This window comes from Loa loa (genome assembly GCF_000183805.2).
Source record: "Loa loa unplaced genomic scaffold supercont3.403, whole genome shotgun sequence".
Classification (NCBI taxonomy): Eukaryota; Metazoa; Nematoda; class Chromadorea; order Rhabditida; family Onchocercidae; genus Loa; species Loa loa.
Genome location: NW_018108583.1, coordinates 9,786 through 33,521, shown reverse-complemented (window position 1 = coordinate 33,521; position 23,736 = coordinate 9,786). Strand labels below are relative to the sequence as shown.

Sequence of the window (23,736 nt, the reverse complement as noted above, 5' to 3'; positions counted from 1 at the left end):
TAAAAGGAATATACAACCCTATACCTTTAAACTATAAAACAAAATATCTAAAGAAAAAAAATGACACTTAAGGACTATCTCACCCCACTGATTTGTCTTATTAGTATTCTTGACCTAACCTAAATAAAGTAGTTCAAATTCTTAGGCAAAAACAAGATGGAGTACTTGTGAATATCAAAGATAGTGATTAAGCAGAAAAAGCGGAAAAACTTAAACTAATATTAATATATCAGTAAGAACGACCAGCGTTAGCAAGCATTTCCTCTAAGTACTTTTCGTTGTATAACGACCGAACAACACGTGCAAACAATTCATTCATATGTGTGATGTGGTAATTCTGCACTTGAATAAAGTAAGGTTGAGCCAGCTCAGAAGTTGCTTGGAAGGGAGTATACTGCTTATTTGCGCAGAGTTCCTTGAATGACTGCATGCGACAGTTAAGTACCGGAACATTGACCGCATTCCGCGGTGGTTGATTTGGAGCTATCGTTTGCTGTGATACATATAGATTCATCAAATAGCATATGTAGCGCATTCTGGAAAGAAAATTTGATATTGCTACTTATAATGACACTCCGATTATATCGAAAATTTTTCCAAGTTTTGAAGTCTTGTTTAAGAGAAACAATAAAATTTTGAGAATAGCCGTAATTTAGCAGCTACAGAATTAGCTATGAACTACAAAATTTTCGAATAGGTAAAACTTGGAAGAGAAACGAATGACTGAGCAGTCCCGGCTTCATATTGAATTACAACAAGCAGTATTCTAAAAATCAGATCACAATTTATTCATTTTTTTTTCAAGAAAAAATCGGATCACAATTTATTAAAATGTATTGAAATGATGAGTGTTAAAAAAACTACACAAACGGTTAGCCAAATTTTAAAAATAAAAGTAACCTAATGGAGTAAGGCTGTTTTTTGGAGAAGCCAATTAAGGAAAAGAAAGAGTTTGACTTGTCATCACTACTTGCCCGTTCAAGCCATTCCAAATACTGCATTAGAAATTGATTGCCTTGAGTCCCAGAATAATTATACTGTCGCAATAGTAATTTCTGCAATTTCTCCATCAAAAGTAGGAATGCCGCTTCATTGGTCACGTATCTGAAATGAAATAAAACTGCTTTTTCAATGTCACTAAAATGCAGTTGTTATTTCCCTCTACTCTTTCTCTCCCTTTCGCCATATAGTCTTTTAATAGCAATATCTGCACCTTTTTCATAAATTTTTAAGGGGAAAATTAGGAGAAAAAAGTTGAAAAAATTTTTATTCTCATGTTTCGTGTAAATCAAACTATGATTTCACCCTAATGATAGCAATATAAAAAACGAAGGTATGATTACAGCACTATCTCTGTTCTCAAGGCAAGCAGGTTTAGCATAGTTTTGCCGAGCATATAACTGAAACCCATTAATACTGAAATCGTCGTCAGATCTAGTATGCCTCGAACTTGCTCAATAAGAACTCGACGTTGGGCTTTATATGCGATGATTTCAGTGTAATTGAGATGTAATCATTAAAACTCAGCAACAAAACCATGCCTGATAGTTACCCCACAAATAGATAATTCTGGAATCACATTTTACTCATCACACTTTCCAAAGTGATACCTTGGTTTTATAGTTGTTATGTAATCCAACAAAATTCGTAACAATGCATTTTCCTGTTGCAATGACGCAGATTCCAGCTGCTTCACTGATGTCAGTGACATAAGCTGCTTCATTATAAATGCGTTTGCGCATAACGGTAAGAATACATTATTTTCAGAACTAAAAGTGATCCTACGAAAGGTAAGTTGAAAGAATAAAACAATGAAAATTATATAATTCATTAAGACCTATGTGAAAACAGAAATATACTATGCATATTCATTAAATGAGGATCATACTTTCATTTAAGCACTATAATATCGGTAATCCCACTGTGAAGTAGGGATAGTTATGGGTTGTACCGTACTACCAATATTCTGGATAATTTAGATAATTTAGAATATAAATAACACATCCTTATTTCGGAAATTTTAAGCAGTTGATGAAGATAGTGAGTTAAGTATTCACTAATTATCCTTGAAAGAAATACGTCATTACCAGTTTTACAATGATTTTAATTCATTGGCAGCTTGTGTGATTGTAGCGCAATATCGAAAAAGATATGACTTACATTTATGTACTGCATCTTGACGAAGTTAAACTTTTAATTTACGATAAATATCCAGCAAATATGTTGCAGAACTTACCTGGGTAGAGTGAAAAGAATTCGACCGCAATAATCAGGTAAAGCAGTCCATTTTAGTACAACATCCCATTCGCATAAGCCCATTCCTTGAAGAAATATGAACGATAACTGCTAAGAAATTGAAAAATAAGTGATTGAAATATGCCTGTACTGTCCATGAGTTATTTTGATGTGGCATTTCAACATGGTATTATAGGTGGTATGTTGGGAAAACATATTTAAATACCTAATGATTATGTAAGTCTAAGGATATGAATGACTGTTTTGTTGTGTTTGAAGCAAAATTACCTTTTGAAATGACATGCATGGTCTATTTAATCGCAAAATATGCTATTATGCTATTACTCACGAGGCCTAATTAAGCGGAAGTCTAATTAACTGCCATCATGTAATGAACTACACTAAGTAACCTAAGCGATGATAGCCTAAGTTGCCATCCCAAGTGGGAGACATTAACTGTATTGCAAAAAACAAAAAAAGTTAAAAAACATACTTCCAAAATATGTTGCAATAGATTTCTCGATAATTTGAAGACCAAGCGAAATTTGTTTCATTTTTAAAGAACCTATGGTGGTATACAGTAGTAACAAAACAAGTGAAGAATTAGTGTTCTCTTCCAACCATTGCAATAAGGCTGATGAAAAAACTTCTAAAAATCATAAAAATTACGTTCTGCACTATAACCATCCATTTTTCTGCTTTCCATACTATTCTATGCAATAGACTTTTAGTAGACTATTTATTCCATATATCCGAATTTTGTCATCATCATATTTATAAGCAGTAAGATTGGGTAACAGAATAGTTGTCTAAATAGTAATCTTCAAAAGAGTAGCAGAATATCTTTCAGACTTCGTATGCTAGCAAAAAAACGCCAAATTTTCTTATTTTAGAAGATGAAGAGCGAAAGCTATAAATTCGTCACATACTTTGTAAACATCTTTGGTACGGTATAGAATCTTTCCAGAAATTTATTGAAAAGCTATGTTATGATACAAGTATGTTTCTTAATTTAGTTTCTTTCGGATTTTTTTTCCCAGTTCTTTTGTTCTTCAATTCTTCCTTCATTTACTTCTCCTCCTCTGTTTTCATCCATCATTACTTAGCATCTGGGAAAGGTATATAAGGGCAAAAGGATGTAATTATCTATATAAAATAAGAGGGCTGAACGAATGCTACTAAAATAATCGAACCATTACCTAAGAATTTATTATCAGATATATCAGACCAGAACGACGTCAGTTCACTTGATAAATATGCCTGATTTTCCGATAATCCTAAAAAGATCATACGTTAATAACATAAATTTTTCTGGAAAATTGGTCTAACTATTAAGTCTCCGCAACTCCTCAACGTCAACAATACTGATTTTATCAACTGCTCAGACATTAATGATAATAATGAAATGGAATACCTGCTGATGAAACGATATTGTCAACAACTTTGATTTGGTCCTCATAAAACCGTCTTAGCCATGTCCGATCGTTCGAATTTTCAAGCATTAAGGCAAGTTGAGTACGAACATAAAAGGATTGCTTTTGACAGACTTCTGCAGCCGAAACAACATCAGCCGAAAATGTCCCAAGAAAACAAACGCGACGGTACAACCTATTGATTCAAAAAAAATTTCATACCATTGAAAAATATCAAACCATAAATCGAATACCGTTCATTTCAAAAACGTACTCATTTATATTGAGAAGTTGGCACAAAAATAAAATTATAAGAAAGAAATCGGAATTTAAAATTGGCAAAATTTGTGTTAAAGATTCCATAAAATGAAGACAAACTCAAAAAAAGCATTCGTAATATCGTTTGGATCAGTAAGGACTACTGGTGAAAAACTGGACGCAATACGAGATGAAATAGCATTAAGTTGTTCCATGTCAATTAAATGCCATGGAAATGGTCCCAGTGAGTTCATCAATTTTGGCAACGAAGCACGGCAAATCTAAAAGTAACTGGTAATATGTCAGAAAGTTACAATTAAACAATACGATAAACGACTGGATAGTATCTATACTTATAAGCAAATTATCTTTCTCCAGGCTACTGTTTTTCAGAAATCTATTGAATAAGTCGTAATAAATAGCTTATCCACTACTTCTTGGGCTGCTGTTACTTCACTAGCTTTTAACGCCACCAATTCAGTTCTTTCGATGACCCAAAAATTTAGAGTTACAATTTTCTGCATAGTGTGTAAAGAAAACTTATGTATTCAGTGCAACGTTCTAAATTTTACTGAGATCGAAGATGAACAAGGTTATTTTATGGATTATTTTACCTACTACCGACTCTCTCTCAAGAATTCTACTATGTGTATGAAATATAGTGAATATTTTGCTGAAACTCATTAAAGAATTAGAAAACTTCCTTAATAAAAGTTCTAAAAAGCATGTGATTGACTAACTGCATAATTGGATGGCCGACTGATACAGCTTGTCAGTAGTGAAAATAATAATGAATAAAAAGCGCGATGTGCATCTAAGGGTTGCTGCGCCTGCAAAATTCAATCATGAAGAAATTTTTCGAACAGTTAATAATACAACAAAGAAAATCGAAACTTTGTAATAGAATAATTCTTTAAAAAATGTAACTGTGATTTAAGTGGAAGCAATCATTTTCAGAACACAGTCATATGATTTAACGGAGCTACGTGAAAATAATGGATAGATATTGTAATTGGAAAATAAGAAACGGAGGTAGATAAATAAAAGTCAGGATTGAATGAAGAAAGCAGGACAAATAAGTCACTTGGTACTGTATGAGAGGAAGCCATGGAATACGAACAACAATTTGAGTAATAAGAGGAGCACTTTCAGGTGCGCCTTCAACCATGATTTTATCCATAGAAGCAAGATCGTATAGACTTGGCCAAAATAAATGCCAAGGAATATTAATAAAACGACTTTCCTGTAATATTTCAGTTTAATGCAAAAAAATCGAATTAAAAAAATAGTAGTAAGATTTAATTAATTCTGTATGCCTATACCAAGCAATCGTATAATAATTACCAAAGCGAGATAATATCACTCTCCTGGAGCTTCAAATAGTTCAGGATGTTTTACAGAGGATATGGTCAACCGATCTCAAAAAAAATTATATGATGGTTTTCTTTCAGGAGTCTATGTGTATCATGCTACCATAACAGCTAAATAAGTGAGCGTAGTCGCAGAAAATCTAATTTAGGCAGAAATAAATTTCTTTAAAGAATGACAACTACGATAAACATACAATAATTTGATGTACATGAGAACCACCACGAGTGAAGCATGCCAATTTCTCCGCGTAGTAACGCCAAAACAATATTATCAAATTTTCAGAACCCGGTGGAAAATAGGCATCGTACAGTAGATGAAGCTGTTCCATCAACGATACAAAGTAATCGAGAACAACGGCAGCACTATCAGCATCAGCTGGATTCCATGGAGGAAGACCAGAACCAAATGGTTCTAGGAGTGGGCCAAACACTTGGATGCAATTTCCAAACATCTGTCGTAATTCTGGAAAGATTTTAGTAACTTACCAATTTAGTAATAAACAGAAAAGTATCAGTAAACATGGGGAATAAATTATAAGTTCCAACAGCAAAACGAAAAGTCTCCTCTTGATTTGTGTTTGACGTGTAAATACCACCACCAAAAAGGCGAAGCTCAGAAATATACAGTCAAATTTGCATTCAAATTAAAAGCAAAAGCAATAAACTACATGCCTAATGATCACTACAGTGTGGTGTCACGTTCTACAACAATTAGTGGTTTCTACTCTGTGCTAACATTGGTACAAGTAATACAACATAAAATGAAATTATTAACAATTTAAAAGACCAGTAAATCCTTTAAAATTCTCCTCTATTTTCAATCTTCAGCTAATATTTAAAACGTTAATGAAATGCAGTTATCAGTAGTTAGAAGTGAAAACAGACCTGATTCAAGTTTTCCAGTAGGTTGTTCGGAACTAAATGATAAAGATGTTGCACTATATAGAAAAAACTGAACCAAATGCAACACCTTCGGTAGATAGTTAGCCCAAACACTGTACAGTCTGGTAGACAATTCATTCCTAGATTTCTTGAATTGTACAGCAACTGTTTCACTTGCAACAGTCGCCTGCAATAATTCAATTACCTTATAGATAGGAAGAGTATCTCTTGTGGAATTACTGACCTAGATATAGCAAGTAAAATGGAAGATATAGTGAGCAGCAAATTGTGGAATAATAGATAATTCAAGAACCAACGACAAATTAATTTAACTTGTCTTTGAATTAATTTAACATGGTTAGCTAATTTACCAATACAATTTGAAACTGATTTAATTCGAGTTAAGTTGCTGTTATTTTAATTTAATTCAAACGAAATTATTTAAATTTAGAGTTTATCTAAATTATTCTAGACGAAATTTGTTTCGAAATATTTCAATATTTCTTAAACATATTTTAATTTAGATGAAATTTGAGCAGAGCCGCACACAGGACTTACAGTCATAATATCGATGACATGCTCTGGCTTAGTATCCATTAAACCCATCTTGCCTGCACCAAGTTTTTTGATAATTTCATCAAATATGCATAATGGCGTACTTTTTGTATCGCACGCTAGAAAAAATACAAAAAATTTTGTTGAGATCTGAAAAATCATGCATAGGAATGAAATGCTAGTTAAACAAAACTTACTAAAAATTTTAAAATATGCCATGTAATGAATCAAATTCCTGGGTATAAAAAGATGTATTTTGAAGGCTAAAACAGTTACAAAAACACTTTCTTAAAAATCGAATAGCAATGTAAGTGGGATAAGAGACATATGCAGTACGAAGATAATGTGATATTTAAATCCATCGAGATGAAAAAACCAAATTACGGTTCAGGAAAAACATTTAGAGCAGAATTAAGCATATCTCACATCTCAAACCCTTTATTCTTAGAAATGGAAATAAATTACAAGAGCTACTTTTCGTCTTGGTGCAAAATTCCCGAGTAAAAAAATTATGTGCCACTCATACCAGCAAGTGAAAGTTTTAAACCGTCAATGAAATTGCTCGGAAATCGATGGAATACAGAATGGATAAAGTGCTTTGCGCAAACATCATACAATGGCAATGAGGTATCTGATATTGAAATCAAGTTTTCAAATGCAGCAGGCATAAGCTGTGAAAACTGATGAGGCGGTAACCTGAAATCGTGCAATGCACAGTTCCAAATTAATTGCAGATTCAGATTCAAAATTAGAAATACAGTACCATATTGCGTCTTTAAGACAGCATGAATTCATCAATAAAACTCTTTTGTTTGCAAAAGACACGGAGTTTACTACGAGAAAATTGAACCAAATGATTCCTGACTACTGAGATCATAAGCCTCTTCGTGTACAGACTTCAGCTGATGAACAGTCGTGCCACTACATGGCAAGCTTCACACTGAATACATAGTTTAAATTAATCTCTAATCTTTAATTAGAATTTTAAACAAATGGAGATCAACCTATCGCCAGCATTCTTGATATCCAACTGTGATAATAAAGCTAATGCGGCTGATGATGTGATTGGATTACGGACTGCTTTACTTAAAGATGTATATAGATTAAACAATTCGGCTGGAGGGACACAATGAGGGGTAAAGTATGGCGTCAAAAGATGGGCTAAGTGTGAACCATTCAGGATAACACGCATTAAATTGTGCTGTTCTTGTGAATTATCAGCAATAAATGCCTGCAAACAAATAATCAAGCGCCATCAATATCATCTAAAGGTTATTGAGAAGCTCTCGTCTAAGTAATAGATAGTTTTCTGAAATTGGATTCTCTACTGCCGTGTCAAGATTCTCCCCGCGTCAAGCACTTTTTTTTTTTGGAAGCGAGATCGAGAGATATGGTTAATGCGGCATAAGCTGACTGACATTATCATTTCTCATCTTCAGGTTTCAGAAACCATCCAATTCCTACCCTCTTCGATAGAGAATAAAGAGAAAAACTGCAATTAAAGTGAAACAAACTTTCCCAAGTTTGGCTAAAACGAATCCATACGAATCTGCTGCTGGCGGGAAAATCATTTCCAATGAAGTGATGGAAGAAGTGGAATGATAAAAGAGTATTCGACCTGCATCACGCAAAAGCTTTGTATGCATTGCAGAGGAAGAGCTAATATCTACCATATAATTATGCATTTTACTGAAAAAACAGTATTTTGACAACTTCGGTACTCCTGGAATGAACTGAAATGAAGAAGCAGCCAAATTCTAATTTCTTGCCTATATACATTTCCATTTATCGCATTAATATCACGTTATACCAGACCAACTGCTAAATAAAACTTACTTAAGATTTCTAATTCCGTATACTCTTCACACTCCAGTTTCATTTGGTAAAGAAGTAGCAGTGGAATTAACGAATGAATTTAAAGGATTAAAATTGATCAAAATATTTCTCATCACTTACATCACTATATTTTCCAAATTAGCACAATGAAGTGATGTTTGTTCAAACACTTTACAATAGATGCTTGTCAATTCATCTGATCTTTTTTGACGATTAGCCTTCATTTTATCTTCCACAGATACCTGGAAAGAAAATCTATGAGAAATACATTAGAAAATAAGATCATTATCATTTGAAAAAACTTGGAACTTTTAGCAACAAAGTTCCAGCAAACATCAATGGAAGATAAACACTATACCTGATATCGACTGATTGCAACAGTTACAGTGGACGTTGTAGGATGTGCACATTTGCTGCCGAAGGTGGTACCACACTTCAATACAATGGGTAATTCACCTGCTGATTTGGTATATAGGTCCGGATAGTAACCGATGTATTCGTTATCCAGCATTTCTATCTGATCTTTTACACCAACAAATATCCTGCCATATTCAACCAGGTTATAAAAGTACTCCGTGGAATCTAAGTTTTAAATTTCGATCCATATTATGGTTTCAATTTGAAAATTCGTTTCATTTCCTTGTCAAAAATTTGTAATTTAATCAAAAAGAAATCTTTGAAAAAATTTAATTTTCTTGAAATATATAAAAACCTGGCAGCTTCATTGATTGCCCTTACATGTGCAGCAAATGGCGTAAGACAATTACGGCTATCACATGCAATAGATAAATCGAAAGGAATTTCCCGCGGCAATGTGGGATGTAGCGGTATCACAGGATAAGGCAGTGCCTGATTGCGTTTGTTGAATTGAGCTACCAGTTGTGTAAGGTTACGCGCACGGATAACTGGTGGGTTAACCACAAGTGAACCAAGATGACATGCAAATATATACAGCTGTAAAGCAAAGTTGACGGTGATTTTATTTTAAGAACACCTTGACCTGAAATTTCGGCAAACTATTGTTTTGTTTCATTTATTGCGCAAAAATGAAGAACAAAATCTTATATAACAGTTTGAACAAAACTCTTTTTCCAAATGGATAAAAATATGCCAACCTTCTGTTCATCACTGATTTTCTTTCGCAGTTCATTTATATTCATATATTCCAACCAAGGATGCTGAAATGAAGGGGATGAAGGAATATGAGGTAAGATTAATAATACCACGAAATTAGAATCCGATAAATCATTACTAATCATCGAAATACATTTTTCTTTCCAAGAATTTACAACGAATTCTGGTTTTTTAAAAATTAGTGAATCGGCTGTATCCATATGCGAAAATTAACCAAGTCATTTGCAACAATAAACTGCAATAAATGGTCGAGTAAAAAATCCTCAAAAGCATGAAATGATATATTGCAGATTTTTGGATTTGATAACCACTGAGCAAATGCCTGGAATATAAGATTTTTCTCTTTAAAATTTTGCATGATTCAATATCACAGTGATTAAAGTTATAAACAGTTTTGATATTTATTTCATTTTAAATGGGATGGAAAATGCAGACGAAGTGGTCGAATTCAATGCAAAACTCATGTTATTTTCAAATTATTTGGTCTCAATTCCTCAAATCATTGCCAACCTTGAATCCCTACATTGCAAACAATTTGAAGTGAGGCTCATATATAGAAGTGAAGATTGTCTAATTCAAAGTATGGATAATTTACCAAATATTTAGACGCTGCCCAAAAATTTCTACCGAACAACCTCGATGTTATACGATGAAGTATATTAACCTGAGTTCAGAAAATGCCAAATCGTTCAACCTTACCTTATAAAATAGAGAGACACCCACTTCACTGTTGTATTCCATTTGAGGTAAAATCTTTTCTCTTAATTCGTCAAACAGAGCCTTGCTCGATGGACTTGTCAGATATTTCTCTCCGAAGCAAAATTTTGTCCTAGAAAATATCCCGTATGTAGTCAAAGCAAAAGTATTAAAAAAAATGGAGTAGTGAATAATGAATGCAATTAAATGATTTTCTGAATGTTTGAGGTTTGTGCACTATCTAAAGAATTCATGTAGTACCGAACAGTTACGTAATGATCACTCCTTAGTGATGCGTTGACATATGACAAATATCAAATAAAGAAAGCCATGGCCAAATCGATACTTACGATAAATATATTTTTCGCGAATATAAATGAATTGCCAAATTCTGCAGGATAAGAGGAAAGATTGGATGTTCTTTAATATTATCACTGCATGCAAATTGCACCCATCGATGAAAATGCAGTCGTTCAATCGGAATATTAACATGGGATTTGGATGCTGCCTTCTAGAAATTGAAATATGAAAATTCACTGATGAAATATACTATCGAGATTCTGCAACTTTAATAGTTAGAGGAGTTAAAAACACCACACGTCTTTAATTGAAGTAAGTAACATAAAAACAAGATACAGACGAAAATGTAAAGAATATAATCTCGTTGGAGATTCAGAAAAGTCCAAGACTTAAATATGAAACTGCATACACGCATGGAATTATTAATCAAACAATAAAGCTAGAATAATGTGATTAAAATATGCTATTCATGTTACTTAACCAAACTCGAGTTAAATCACTAACAATTGTCACTAATTTCAATTTGTTTGAATATTGTTAGTTCAAATGTTACAGTGATTTAACTGAAATAATGGTGGTATATTACTAATCACGACTTAATAATTCCGAACACCGAGTATTGAGTTTAATTTAATTTAAAAAATCATGCAGAAATAAAAGTACTACGAATTAGATCATTTAACTATTACACCATACCTTCACAGATTGATCCAAATTATGTTTAGGATGTTTACTCATTGTTTGGTATAAAGTTTCGTAAAAAGTTTCATGACTCTGCTGTTCGGCTAATAACAATGCAAAGGATGCCCACGGTGAAACGTTCAAATTTGAGGAATCAATGAGAGGAGGGACGCTGTCATCACTTGTAAACCATGATAACACACCTTTTGATCCATCTTTCCATTGCTGTAAATCAGAAATTACAATTTATTTTCATAAAGATGGGCAGAATGAACTGAAATTATAAATTAAGCCGGTGTGATGACGCGTACCTTTTTAAATATGAAATTTCCTCGTCACAGATATCTAGTCATTTAATGAATTAAACGAATGACCATACAATGAATATAACTGTGCACTAGGACTTGTTTCACTCGATTTTTGTGGAGTTTTAATTTGAAAATAAATTTCTTATGATAAATTAATTTCTGAAAGTTCAACAGTTTAAAGAAAAAAAATTTCACCTGTAGCAAAGCGGCATAGTTGACCTTAAATAATTCCGGAATGCCTAATAGGTTTGTTTGATCCCTTACAAATGCTATACGTACCAATATCCCCAGCAAATAAAGCGTGGATTTATCAGTGTTCCATTGCGTGGGCCTTTTGCAGCATAACAACTGTATCCAACCGCACAATTGTATTTGCGAAAAATTCTCATTTATATGGTACTGAAATTTTATTTCATATCCATCCTTTGAGTTCAAAATTTTGATCTGGCAAAAAGCTCCAAGATTCAGGCTACAACTTACTGAGGATTTAGCAATGAGAAATCAAAAACCTTGATTCTTCCAAAAAACAATAGCAGAATTAGTGAATTCAGCAAATGAATACAAACCGTAATAGCTGAGCCTAAAAGACGGACAGTTGGACCAGGAAATTTATTGGCGCCAGCAATAAGCTGAACGGCATAGGAGGAAAAATCACATAGAAGTAATCGGTCGAGGCAGTGTGTGAAGCTGCAAAAAAATTCAGAAATTGATAACCATATCTAACCCTAAAAATGCGAAAAGAACTTACACAAAAAAAAGGAAATTGCCAATTGAATTAAAACATAATATTTAACTTCGAACTACATTTCATGTGAAGTTAAGACTGTGACTGCATTTGGAAATGATGACATAAGTCGGGCGAGGATTACAACTGATCCAACATAGCAACCGGATGTGATAAGTTCCGACCATAGTGACAAGCCTGATGACAAAAATTCATCGACACTGAAAGCTGCTTCTTCTGATTGCGATTTCAAAAACCTCGTTAGAATAGTCATTACTCATGCAATTAATGCCATGCCTTTGCTTTAACGATGGAAAAAGTATGAGGATTAACAGGATATCCCTCCTGATGTCCTGCATGTCCTAGAAGCAAACATTTATTTGCTAAAAAATTGTAACCTTAATAATGATCGTTGAATAATAAAAACGAAGAAGGAAGCGAGATCGTTGACTGACTGAATATTCAAATTATTTGCCTGGAAAAGTTCCACAGTTTCGCCTGATTTTATCTGTTCAGTAATCAAAGATTAGCTACAAACGAATCATATGAATTCGGAAAAAAAGAGAAAATGTGGAATAGAAGCAGATGACTTCAACTTTTGAAAAAATTCTCTTTCTATTAGTAATTACTCCCGATAAAGAGTAGGGATTAAGACATTAACGTCTTTTTTCACATTTCGGAGATCCAGATCTAAAATCCTACAGCAGTGGCTTATTTTTGCACCCATAGAGAGTTAGGTCAAGCAGAGACTTCATAATTAAAACAATGAGGTTTCAATTAATTTAAGTGAATCATTTTGCTCTTATAAAACATTAAAATGAGAGGTACCTGCACGGGCAACTTCAATCGTACCAAAATATCCCAACAGAAAGCATCAAACTGATGCTCATAGTCGGGTACTTTCGATGCCAGTTTAGCGACTTTATTCCAAGATTTCGAAATTAATCCATTAGTTGCTTTACATTGGGTCATATGCCCCTTAATTAAGGTATCAGCACAAACAGCGTGTACTTCAGGTTGCAACCAAAGCTTTCCATTTCCATCCGTTCCCCAGTTCATGGAACCCAGCACACGTCTTAACTAAATCTGATTAAACCTGATAAACGCGAAAATTTTTCTTTCATACTGAATGTCTTCATGTTGAAATCTCTAATAAATCTTATAAAATTTAAATTTTTAAAAGTTTCGAAATGCAGGGAAGTAATCCTTATTTTTCCTAAATGTTTTAGTTCTAGTAATCCTTAACAAAAAAAAAGGGCTAGCCTGGCAATTCTGGACGCAGGGTGACTTGGTGGCCTATTAATTAACCATTTCCCACATATTACGCCGACGTCATCTACTGATAAGCGACATTTTGATAAGGGTGCTATTGATAGCACTTCTACTGCATACTAAAAATGAGTTCGACAGTTTGGTTATAGTCTCATCCCAATATAAATTAAGATAAAGGAATGCAAAAACTAGAAGTTTCAAGCAAATCGAGAAGTTTGCGTTTTACGATTTCAGGCAAAGAAAAAAAAACGAATGTAAGATAAATGGATGTTAATTTTTAAACGCTAACTGAATCACAATATCAAACGAAAAAATTACAACATTATTTTTTCCCAATCCTAAAAGTTGCTAGCAACTAATGCAAAGCTAAAAATTACTGCTATTATCAACAAACGACGGAAATAACTGACTTCATCTAGGGAATCGAGATTCCGGTCGATAAAAAGCAATATCTTCTGAAGGATATACGGATGCTTATCGATGAGAATTCCAATAGTTTCAGCACCAATTTTATAGAAATGGTTGCGCATGGAAACATCAAGGAAGCATACCTTATAGAGATGTAAATTTTTAAATTATTACTAATCATAAATTGGTTGCACTTACTGTGCGCCACTTTTGCACGATGTGTATGTCTGTGCTTAAAGTATAGTCAAACCATGAACGGCGTAAAAAACAGTCCGATAACAATCGAAATCCTTATAGAGCATCAAAGTATAAAGTTCAATGAAAAGTACAAGAAGCTTTAGGAATATCTGAAGAATTTTCGATATTTGAATCATAATGTGTAACAAAAAATGGTTTACATTCAGTATTTCAACTGTAAACGAATCAACACCTCCATTTGATACAGAAATGATGGCTGCTAAAGTCGAAATCATATAAATGCGATCGTCACTCGGTAAATCCGGTAATTTGTCAAATAAACTGCCAGCTTTAAAAAGCAAAAATTAAATAATATTGAAAATTTTCTGCCTCCGTTCATGCAAGAAAAAACTAATAAAATCAACAAGTACCATGCAAACCTTTTTCAACTAAATTAGCCAAATCTTTATCTGGAAATTCGTACAGTTGTGTTATCGTTAGCGCCATTTTTCGCCTCAATAATATTTGACAACGCATTCGACATATTTCACTGACAAAATCATATGGCAAGTCCACCAAAAATTGCAAAAGGCCAAGGCTAAAACTATTTTTAAATAATGCAATATTTGTTAATTGATATAAAAAAAAAAATGACTTTAAAAAATTGGTAACGAATAAGAAGATAGATGTAACTTTAAAAATTGGCAAATAAGAACATTCATAGATGTTTTATAAAAAAATGATTTGATGATTGATAGTGTATTTCAGGAAGTGTCATATTTAGCACGCGCTTGTTTCATTATTTAATTAATGAGTTCTGATAATAACCATCTTATGTCAACTTTATTATTGGAAATAGTTTTTTCAAGAGCTCACGGCAATGTGTTGTAAAGAGAACTACACTTGCAAGTTTTATATCATAAAGGAACCCAATATTCCATGACAGTTTCAGCTAACTGCGGCATTAGCTTTTATGCATACTGATGATTTCCTAAGGAAGTTTCCCTCCCATCCTTAATGTCTTAGTATTACAGCTGCAATACTATTTGTGATGTACTTAATTAAACGAAGCAAATGTACGATGTTAAAAGGAAAGTACAAGAAACAGATGTCTGACAACAAAAAAAATAAAATACTTCTGCTTGTTAACGATATAATATACCGCATGTAGAACAATGCGATCGAATTCTTTCTGCACTATTTCTGTTTCATCAAATGATAACTTATCTTTGATAACCTTCAAAAATTCTGCTGAGCACCTGCAATTTATTCATATCCGTGGTATTTGCATCGCTTAGGTTTATAAATAAGAATTATTAATATATAGTTGTCGTCAATCCTGAGCATTGTTTTATTATATTAGCACAACAAAACAACAGCATGCTGAACATGCCTCATTAACATGCTTTATTATCAATCTTTTCCTCTAACATTACCATTGGTGAAACTACCAGTGGTACGGATAAAAAAACTACCATGATCTCGCAAGGTAATTCTTACTCACAAGATCTCAAATTTTTAATATCGCCCTCTTTCATATCATTAACATTGACACCCTCGCTGATATTCTCATATCATTTTGAGATATTTAGATCGAGTATGTAGAAGGTCTCGCTCAAATCAAACATAGTATCTTGATTAAAAAACCAACTAATTAATAATATAAACCACAACGTATGTATGAATAACTTGAATAAAAATTACACGACGCTTTGGCGTAGTGCATGACCAATTTGTTTACAAAATTGGCGATAGCTGGATGTGCCATAGGTATATAAGCCATCGTTAAATATTTTAATAAGCACCAGTTCAAAAGCAACCAAAGTTAAAGCCTGATTAATTGGATCTGATCCTTAAAAAAAATGTTGATACCAAACTAATTCTGGAGATTTATGATACTATTACAGCTTAGTGAAAGTGAAATAAAATTTGATTACCTCTACTAAATTAATTTCACATTAAGCAGCAGTCTACATTTTCAAACGATATATCAAATGACCGAGTAATTAGAGTAATTTAATGCGATTAATATAGACCTACTCAAAGTGATAGCGAAACATCGAATTGCTTTAGCAAAAACAGCTTCAGCACTGAACTGATTGAGAAATGCTATCAAATCGGTTTCACTTATAGTCACTACAGATCCATCCTTCTAGAAAATACAGACCCTCATAAGTTTTTTCTGAAGTACACGATGGATGATTTTTAAAATTGCTGATTTAAGATCATAATCGTTTGAGTATATAAAAATTAAATTCTTTATACTAATAAGCTGCAGTCAAACTATCAATGACATAGGCTACTATTGCAACTGAATATTCACTAATTAACTATGTCGAAGCTCAAAAATTACCTCGGCTTCATCATCATTTATAACAACCCAAGTATTGTTTTCATTTTCAAAATTCATTATACGTCCTAAAAAATTTTCACGGCCCCTGCAATGTATTACTTATGATTTATCGAAGTCGAAACTTACAAGATTTGATTAAGTCATACTGTTTCAACGCCAAACTGCCGAATATAAACTACGAAAATTGAAAAGAACAAATACTGAGAATCATATTCAAGATATAAATATTATCTGCCTCTCAAAACAAACATAACAACAATATGGAAGTCACATGGCTCTGATAACTCAGAATTAAATGTATTATCGATAAAAGCTTTAATGACACGAATCAATAAATTTAATACTCACCGTATCGATGAAAGCAGCAAACTCATCATTACTACATAATTATCAATAATAAGACGATCATTTGTGCTGTCAATTTCAATATATGACTGAAGTAATGGTGCCGCCCATTGAGATACTGGTGAAACTAGACGAAGCACTTGACACAACAAATATTGCTGATCTGAGGAGGTACATGCTTTCAGAAGTACAGCTACCTGAATCTCGAATTTTTTCAAAAAAATTCCTTTCCAAAAGGTAAATTCACTCCTTAAATATGAACTGGAGAAAATGATTTTGAATATGAAGCTTACCAATTCAGTAATCCACCCAGAAACGGCGGTGACGAACCGGGTAGGAAGATCTGGATAACGTAAATAGTGAAATAAATCCGACAGTGCATTACGAAGATTTCGTCTACTTACAGTATCAGCGCTACCAGGAAGAACTGAAATTCGGAAAAACATCATAGAAATATGAGATAATTTTAAAATGATGTTTCAATCCAGATGAAAATTTACAAACATAACATTTTTTTAGTGAAGAAAGACCGCAAAATTCCGAAGAAATCCAAACATATTCGTTATCCAGTTTCTAAGAGAAGATATACAACATATAATTTTCATATAATTTTCTAGGCAGTAATAAAATGGTTTCGCCTTTATAATACTGTTATATCCCATAAGATTTGGTGGATTTATGAGGAGGACAACATTATTCTCGTAATTTTCCATGTAATAAAACAAATCTACAAAAACTAACAGCACGGTGGACTGTCTATATTGCAACGATATTCCATCATAAAGGCACTGTTATACTCGACAATACGCCACTGAATTTGTAATGCAAGAGAACGCATCTGCAATTAAGAATGTCCTTTTCAGTCTACTTAATTCATGTAAATAATAAGCTATTCGCAGAACTAATTGGTACCTGTCTTCGAATAATATATTCTGAGATGTTCAGTCTCAACTAACATCATAGTATAACGTAGAAATTAAATAAAAGGGTTCGATAGTCAACACAATCTGCTTTAAAAAACAATAAATGCCACTGCAGCATTCTCTGTTCAATAAATTCGTATGTCTAAAATCCAGGACACTGGAATTTCTTCCTCATTCATATTCATTAATGAAGTACTCGGCAGAGGAACTGTTACTGGAACGATCTGAATCCACAAATACTAGATAGTAAGGAAAAAACTGAATATCTGGACTGACCTAACCTGAATAACCTGAATTCGGAAAAAAACCTGAATTTGTAAACTCAATGACGAATCAAGACGTGAGGATACATCGTGCTTCAATAAGCGAGACAATTCTGCAGCTTTTTCGGGATGAAACGTTGCGACTAAATAAGTTGCACTACCTGTTGCATATTTCTGTTCTCCACATCGCCCCTGAAATGAATTTAGCAATAAATTTTCATTAGAATAATACAGCAAATTAGGGAAACACAAAACCTTTCTAATGTGTTTTACGCATTCTTTTTACAAGCTTTTTCTAGTAATATGTTGAGAGCACCAATTGCAGTCCAAAAATTTCTGTGAAATCATCTGCATTTCGACTTTCTCAGACGACATCTAATTATGTCCGAATTTATTCGTCGTTGCAATTTTAACAACTGCAAAATTAGAGTAATCCTTACCTACACATGGCAGATGTAATGGAAACGTATCAGGAGATGAAAAACTTGTATCCCCCATATTGACAGTGTGAAAGAAACATTAGTAGATTAAATTATATAAAGGCATTAAAAGCCCTCAACTAAAACAGTTTTTAAACTAAAGTTTTTCCTCAAAATGCGAGCAGACGATATTTGGATTCAAAATGTCACATTCTTGAATTTGCACATACTTCCTGCTTGATAATTCGATTTTCAGCTGTCCATGATGCTTTAGCACATTCTTTCACTCGCTGTTCACATTCCATAACGTCAGTTTCTTTAGCATCAATATCTTCACATACTTTTTTATACCGTTTCAAATACTCATGCAAATTATGTTGTGGAAATTCTTCATGCTATAAAAAAAGAATTTCATCAAGGAAATATTGTTTCAAATTTCGAAAAAAAAATTTTTTATAAAACACATCGAAGTAACGGAGTTAAACAAGGGATTCTGTGGTCAAAATTTAACAGAAATTCTTCTATAGTCATACAACAGGATAATGAACATATATACTTATTTTGAACTTTTTTTATACGTTATAAATTAGTGCCGCTAATGCATATTATCGACTTCGCCTTGGACGGTTTGTCGCTAGGGAGAAGCTTACGTGACTCAATGAGGTTGTAAGCCATACTGGCGGTGGCTTATACCTCTGGTAGAAGTCTCAACTGAAGGGTCAAACAAAATGTGTCCACAGGAAGAATGATCTCGCTATCCTCCCGACACTAGGAGAAGAATAATTCTGATTCCAAATCCGAGCAGATGGAGCTCGCTCAGCCCTGTATGGACATCCATCTCAGATATGAATACCTCAACTAAACCTACATCCTGAAGACTTCGCTACCACTCGTTCAAGCCGGTTAGGCCCTGACAGATGAACCTTAAGAGTAAAGGATGGGATCGATTCCATTCCACCTAAAAAATCCACGCGCAAGCTGGAAGGATACACCCACATTTGTAGTGTTTGCAACAAACACGGGTAAAGCTCTCCCCAAAACTTCGTCCGCGAAGCCTAGCCACGATAATGATGATGCTTAGTTTTGAAATAGAAAGAAATCTTTCCCACTTCTAAAAATTCATCCACAAGTTCTTCCACGCCTTCATATAGTTCGTTTTGGTAAAATGATAGCAACTGATTTTCCGTCAGCAATCCGTACTCATTTGATTCTAAGCAAGGAGAAAGATATGCATTACCTATGCATTCACCCACAATCTCGTTCCTTCAAATACAAATAATTAATAATAAAAACCCATAATTTAAAGGATTGTATTCTCAGTTCTTATTTTATGTCGGACATAAGCCAGTGTCAGTTTATCAGTTCATTCGCTGCTCAAACTTTCGGTGATATTGACTCCACTTAATTTTTCCTTTTTTGTGATTTTATTAAATTTCAAAATGGATTTATCGACCCATCTCATGATTTAGCTAATTTTCTCATTTGAATCAAATATTTCTTCTCTTTTGTCACAGCCGAATATTCCAATGGACATAAAAAAAGCAATAAAATAAAGCTTATACTGAATTTTCGACGACAGAAGCGGCGATTGCCGCATGCCAGTTACATTATGTTCTCGCACTTGTCCCGAGTAAGTTAATGTTGACAACTCATCGATCACTTCGGAAGAGGCAGTCTTTATTTCATTCAGTTGCATATATGGGTAGATACTCGGCCTACAACCAAAAATAAGTAATACAGTCAACTGAAATAAGAATTTAGATGTGCGGAAAATGTATTCATTCTGTCTATCTGCATGACATATTTTCTAGCTAATATATCAGGATGCACATCGGAGAGAACTGAATAGAACTGTGTATCTTCCTTCTGATTTCATTTGTTCTATTACCGATTTAGTTATCAGTAATATGACTAATTTCGGTAAAATATCACACTAAAATAAACAAAGGCCAACGAATGCTGATTTGTCTCTGGTTTAAACCATGAGAAATATCAAAATTAAAGGAATTAGTGGAAAAAGCAAAAACATAATGGCAAATCAACAGAATTTATTGATCTACTGCAGTACTGACGTTGTGTTCTTTAATGTGTCATCTGTTTTTGTTGCTTCTTTGCTATCTATGAGTGAACTGGATGCAAATGTTGCCGGAGCCGGATATGTGCTATTCATAAGAATATTAGTGGAAGCGACATTTTCCACACTCACTTCCTTTTTCATTCCCGATAAAACCTCAGAATCTGGTTTCTCATCACATCCCATTGTCCTGAATTCATATCAAAATTATTTACCTTTTTCAATACACTGTCTTCTATTTGGTGGCATAACTATACATGCATAGGACCTTTTAAAATGTTTGAGATGTTAACATGAAATTATTAGATTAAAATTATGGCGCAGACCTTTTTTTGAAAGAGAAGTGATAAAATATTCGCTACTTTGAAAAAAATTTTTCTCTATAACTTCAACGCTAAATTTTCTGATCTCAGTGCTGATGAGATCTCAACACAAGCTAAGAATAATGCTGAATGCGATTTGATGACATAATAATACATCTAAACGAATGAACCTCTCAGTCTCGATAATTCCTTTTGAACCACTGACTGGTTTGGTTGTTAAAATAGTGTTGCCAAGTTTGTCGTCTGATTTTGCAACACCTCCTCCATTGGCTGATGTCTTGTCATTTCCTATTTCTTTCGTTGTACCAGATGTTGATGGCTGACGTTCATCAGCATCTGCAAACTGTTCTTCCAATTCGTCAAAAGTTAACATGTGTGACGGCGGTGAAAGTTCACGTGGTTTTGGACATTTTATCTTCTTCGGCCGTTCTAATTCCATCACTTTCCGGAAAAACAAAAACTGGAAGTATCAATGACAAAACTGGAAATACCATAAATTAATGTCATGAATTTGACTGAATGAATATTAGATTCCGACTGGCAACCACGGCTGAGACGGATAGACCAAAGTTATTATAAGGATTAAAGGTACTGGTCTAAAATAATTGAGCCACTACAATGGCTACGCTCAGTTAAGCTTTTATTATTGGTACTATTATGTATGTCGGAAAGAGAAATACAAACGTCGTATAATGACCAGCTCTTCTCCCAATTTATTCTATAATAGTTCAGCACATCGAAAAAGTACATATTTCTTTGTCCTTTTTCCATGATAAATTATGGTAGTATGAACAATGTAACCTATAATGTCAGTTTTATCAGTACTTCACTGTTGCATAACAACTGCTGCGAAAAGTTAGTGAATTTTAAACTTGTTTTATTTTATCAAACAGATAAACCAACAATAAAAAGCATTTAAATGCTTGAAATAAAATCCCAAAACTTCGAAAGAAAAAAATATGAGTAGCGGTGGTCTTACTGACGCAGTAAATGTCAAGCTTCATCAACATTCTGCTTCATGAACAAGAAGTATTGGGATTTCCTCTTTTTCTTGACTTTTTATCTGTAGTCCATACCAACAATTTGATCAACGGATGTAATTAAAAGAGTGGCTTTAAAAGTAGCGACTTTCTACTCAAAGCTTATACAATAGCAGCGAAAAAGAAAATCATGTTTCGGCAAAGATCTCCGCAAGGTGGCCAAATATGTCAACAAATTTATTCAAAACGAAAATAAAATTGAAAACTTTAAGAAGAAAACAAAAAAATGAAAATTTTAAGAGCAATAAAAAAGAAAAGAAAATGAAAATTTAAGAATCAGCAACAGGATTTCCACTACTTGAATCAGTGCCATCACGTTTCTTCGTTCCCGAAACGATATCATCGATTCGTAGCAACAATACGCCCGTCTCAATAGCTGTTTTCATAACTTGCAGGCGAACCGATAACGGATCCCAAATATTTAGTTCGTTCATGTCAGCCTAAAGAAGTTTCAATCACCGAATGTCGAGGAATGCGTGTGATTAATAAAAACTTTAAGAATTTGATTAATCATTCATTTTGTCCATAGAGCTCTAAATCTATGAATTTTAAGAAAGTTTGAATGATCCAAGTTACTATTCATAAGTGTGCTCGACAATGACTTGCACTGTCTTCGATAACTTACGTCATATTTCATAGTCCAACATGCTACTACGAAAAACCTTAGAGGAATAGTTTTAAAGCAATACAGAGGAGATAACAACTCACCAACTGACCAGTGCACCCATCAATCCCCCAGGTCCAATTACTGGCAGCCTGAGCATGCTTTGCTCTCAAAGCTGTTAGCTGTCTAATTGTAGAACCACCACAATTTTGTACCAATGTTCTTGGGATAACTTCAAGAGCATGAGCGGCTGCCTTGTACGGCCACTGACGCACGCCCTCAATTGATTTGCCTTTCTCGTTTAGGGCCTATAAAATTCTCAGAGTATATACGGTAAGCATTTCTCTGAAAGGTATTCATGGCAACCTACAATATGTAGTGGCTGGAAATCCTAGGGAACTTGAAACGTAAACAGAAATAAACTACTTTGCTAAATATCTCATAATTCTTTCCGTTGAATAATAGAACTGGCAACTGTTTGAATGCAATTGTGTTAAAATTAGTGGTTCAAATAAACTGCTAAATAGAAATTTAACCTGAGCCAATGCCATCTCTATAGCACCACCACCAGGAACAAGACGTGGATTCACCATGATATTACGCACAACGTTTAATGCATCTTGAAGATTTCGTTCTAGTTCATTGATAATATCCTAAAAAACAAAAACGGAAAGTGACTTAATTATAAACATTAACTCACTATAATATGCCAGTACCTGAGAATATCGCAGTGAGTATTTAGATTGGTATCACTGTGACTGCCTGAATTTCGTAAGTCAAAAAATCAGCACTGCTAATCCAGAACATTTATTATGAGTTTGCATTAAAACAGTAAAGCCCAACCACATGGTTTCCAAAGATAACACTTTGAGATGAATCAAAAAACGTTTCTTGTTCGAAAGGCAAAATATGAATGCCTCATATGAATGAAAAATTCACGGGATAAATGATCGTTATTTCCTAACAGGAGGAGATTTTATAGTTCAAACGAAATCCGGAAGATGAGATCCTCGGATAAAAAAAAATTCCGTAGAACTCGTTTTTTTAAGTTTATATAACTTTTAACATCACCTTGCTTGGACCTCGCAAAACCACGGTTACAGCAGTGGCTTTTTCGGAAGTAACATAGGTGTAGTATTCGTCA

General features: G+C 33.7%; 2 protein-coding genes across 3 annotated transcripts in view; both read right to left on the bottom strand.

Moving 5' to 3' along the window:
• Window positions 1-85: 85 nt before the first annotated feature.
• Window positions 86-21,387, bottom strand: LOAG_01622 (hypothetical protein; the record flags this gene model as incomplete). Its single annotated transcript, XM_020445797.1, has 44 exons — window positions 86-536; window positions 901-1,104; window positions 1,611-1,769; window positions 2,237-2,321; window positions 2,729-2,884; window positions 3,435-3,512; window positions 3,650-3,843; window positions 4,026-4,186; window positions 4,646-4,735; window positions 4,990-5,148; window positions 5,470-5,738; window positions 6,161-6,344; window positions 6,716-6,831; window positions 7,239-7,408; window positions 8,669-8,790; window positions 8,907-9,090; window positions 9,261-9,502; window positions 9,664-9,726; window positions 9,897-10,004; window positions 10,382-10,511; window positions 10,729-10,889; window positions 11,375-11,584; window positions 11,863-12,066; window positions 12,234-12,354; window positions 12,472-12,612; window positions 12,790-12,866; window positions 13,220-13,466; window positions 13,655-13,782; window positions 14,074-14,214; window positions 14,470-14,597; window positions 14,689-14,846; window positions 15,385-15,507; window positions 15,953-16,100; window positions 16,289-16,400; window positions 16,602-16,686; window positions 16,950-17,143; window positions 17,240-17,373; window positions 17,688-17,784; window positions 18,178-18,324; window positions 18,782-18,946; window positions 19,661-19,814; window positions 20,114-20,266; window positions 20,624-20,815; window positions 21,119-21,387. The coding sequence occupies 44 exons, from the start codon at window positions 21,385-21,387 to the stop codon at window positions 230-232; spliced, it is 6,870 nt and encodes a 2,289-aa protein (XP_020303783.1). The 3' UTR covers window positions 86-229.
• A 497-nt stretch (window positions 21,388-21,884) lies between these two features.
• The window catches only part of LOAG_18619, a 6,226-nt gene continuing 4,374 nt past the window's right edge, over window positions 21,885-23,736 (bottom strand). For both annotated transcript variants that reach the window (XM_020451283.1, XM_020451282.1), the window contains exons 10-12: window positions 23,129-23,245; window positions 22,697-22,900; window positions 21,885-22,428 (exon numbers count right to left, since the gene is read on the bottom strand). In XM_020451283.1, coding sequence (XP_020304949.1) covers window positions 22,258-22,428; window positions 22,697-22,900; window positions 23,129-23,245 — 492 coding nt within the window. In that variant the 3' untranslated portion in view covers window positions 21,885-22,257. The remainder of the gene's footprint in view (window positions 22,429-22,696; window positions 22,901-23,128; window positions 23,246-23,736) is intronic.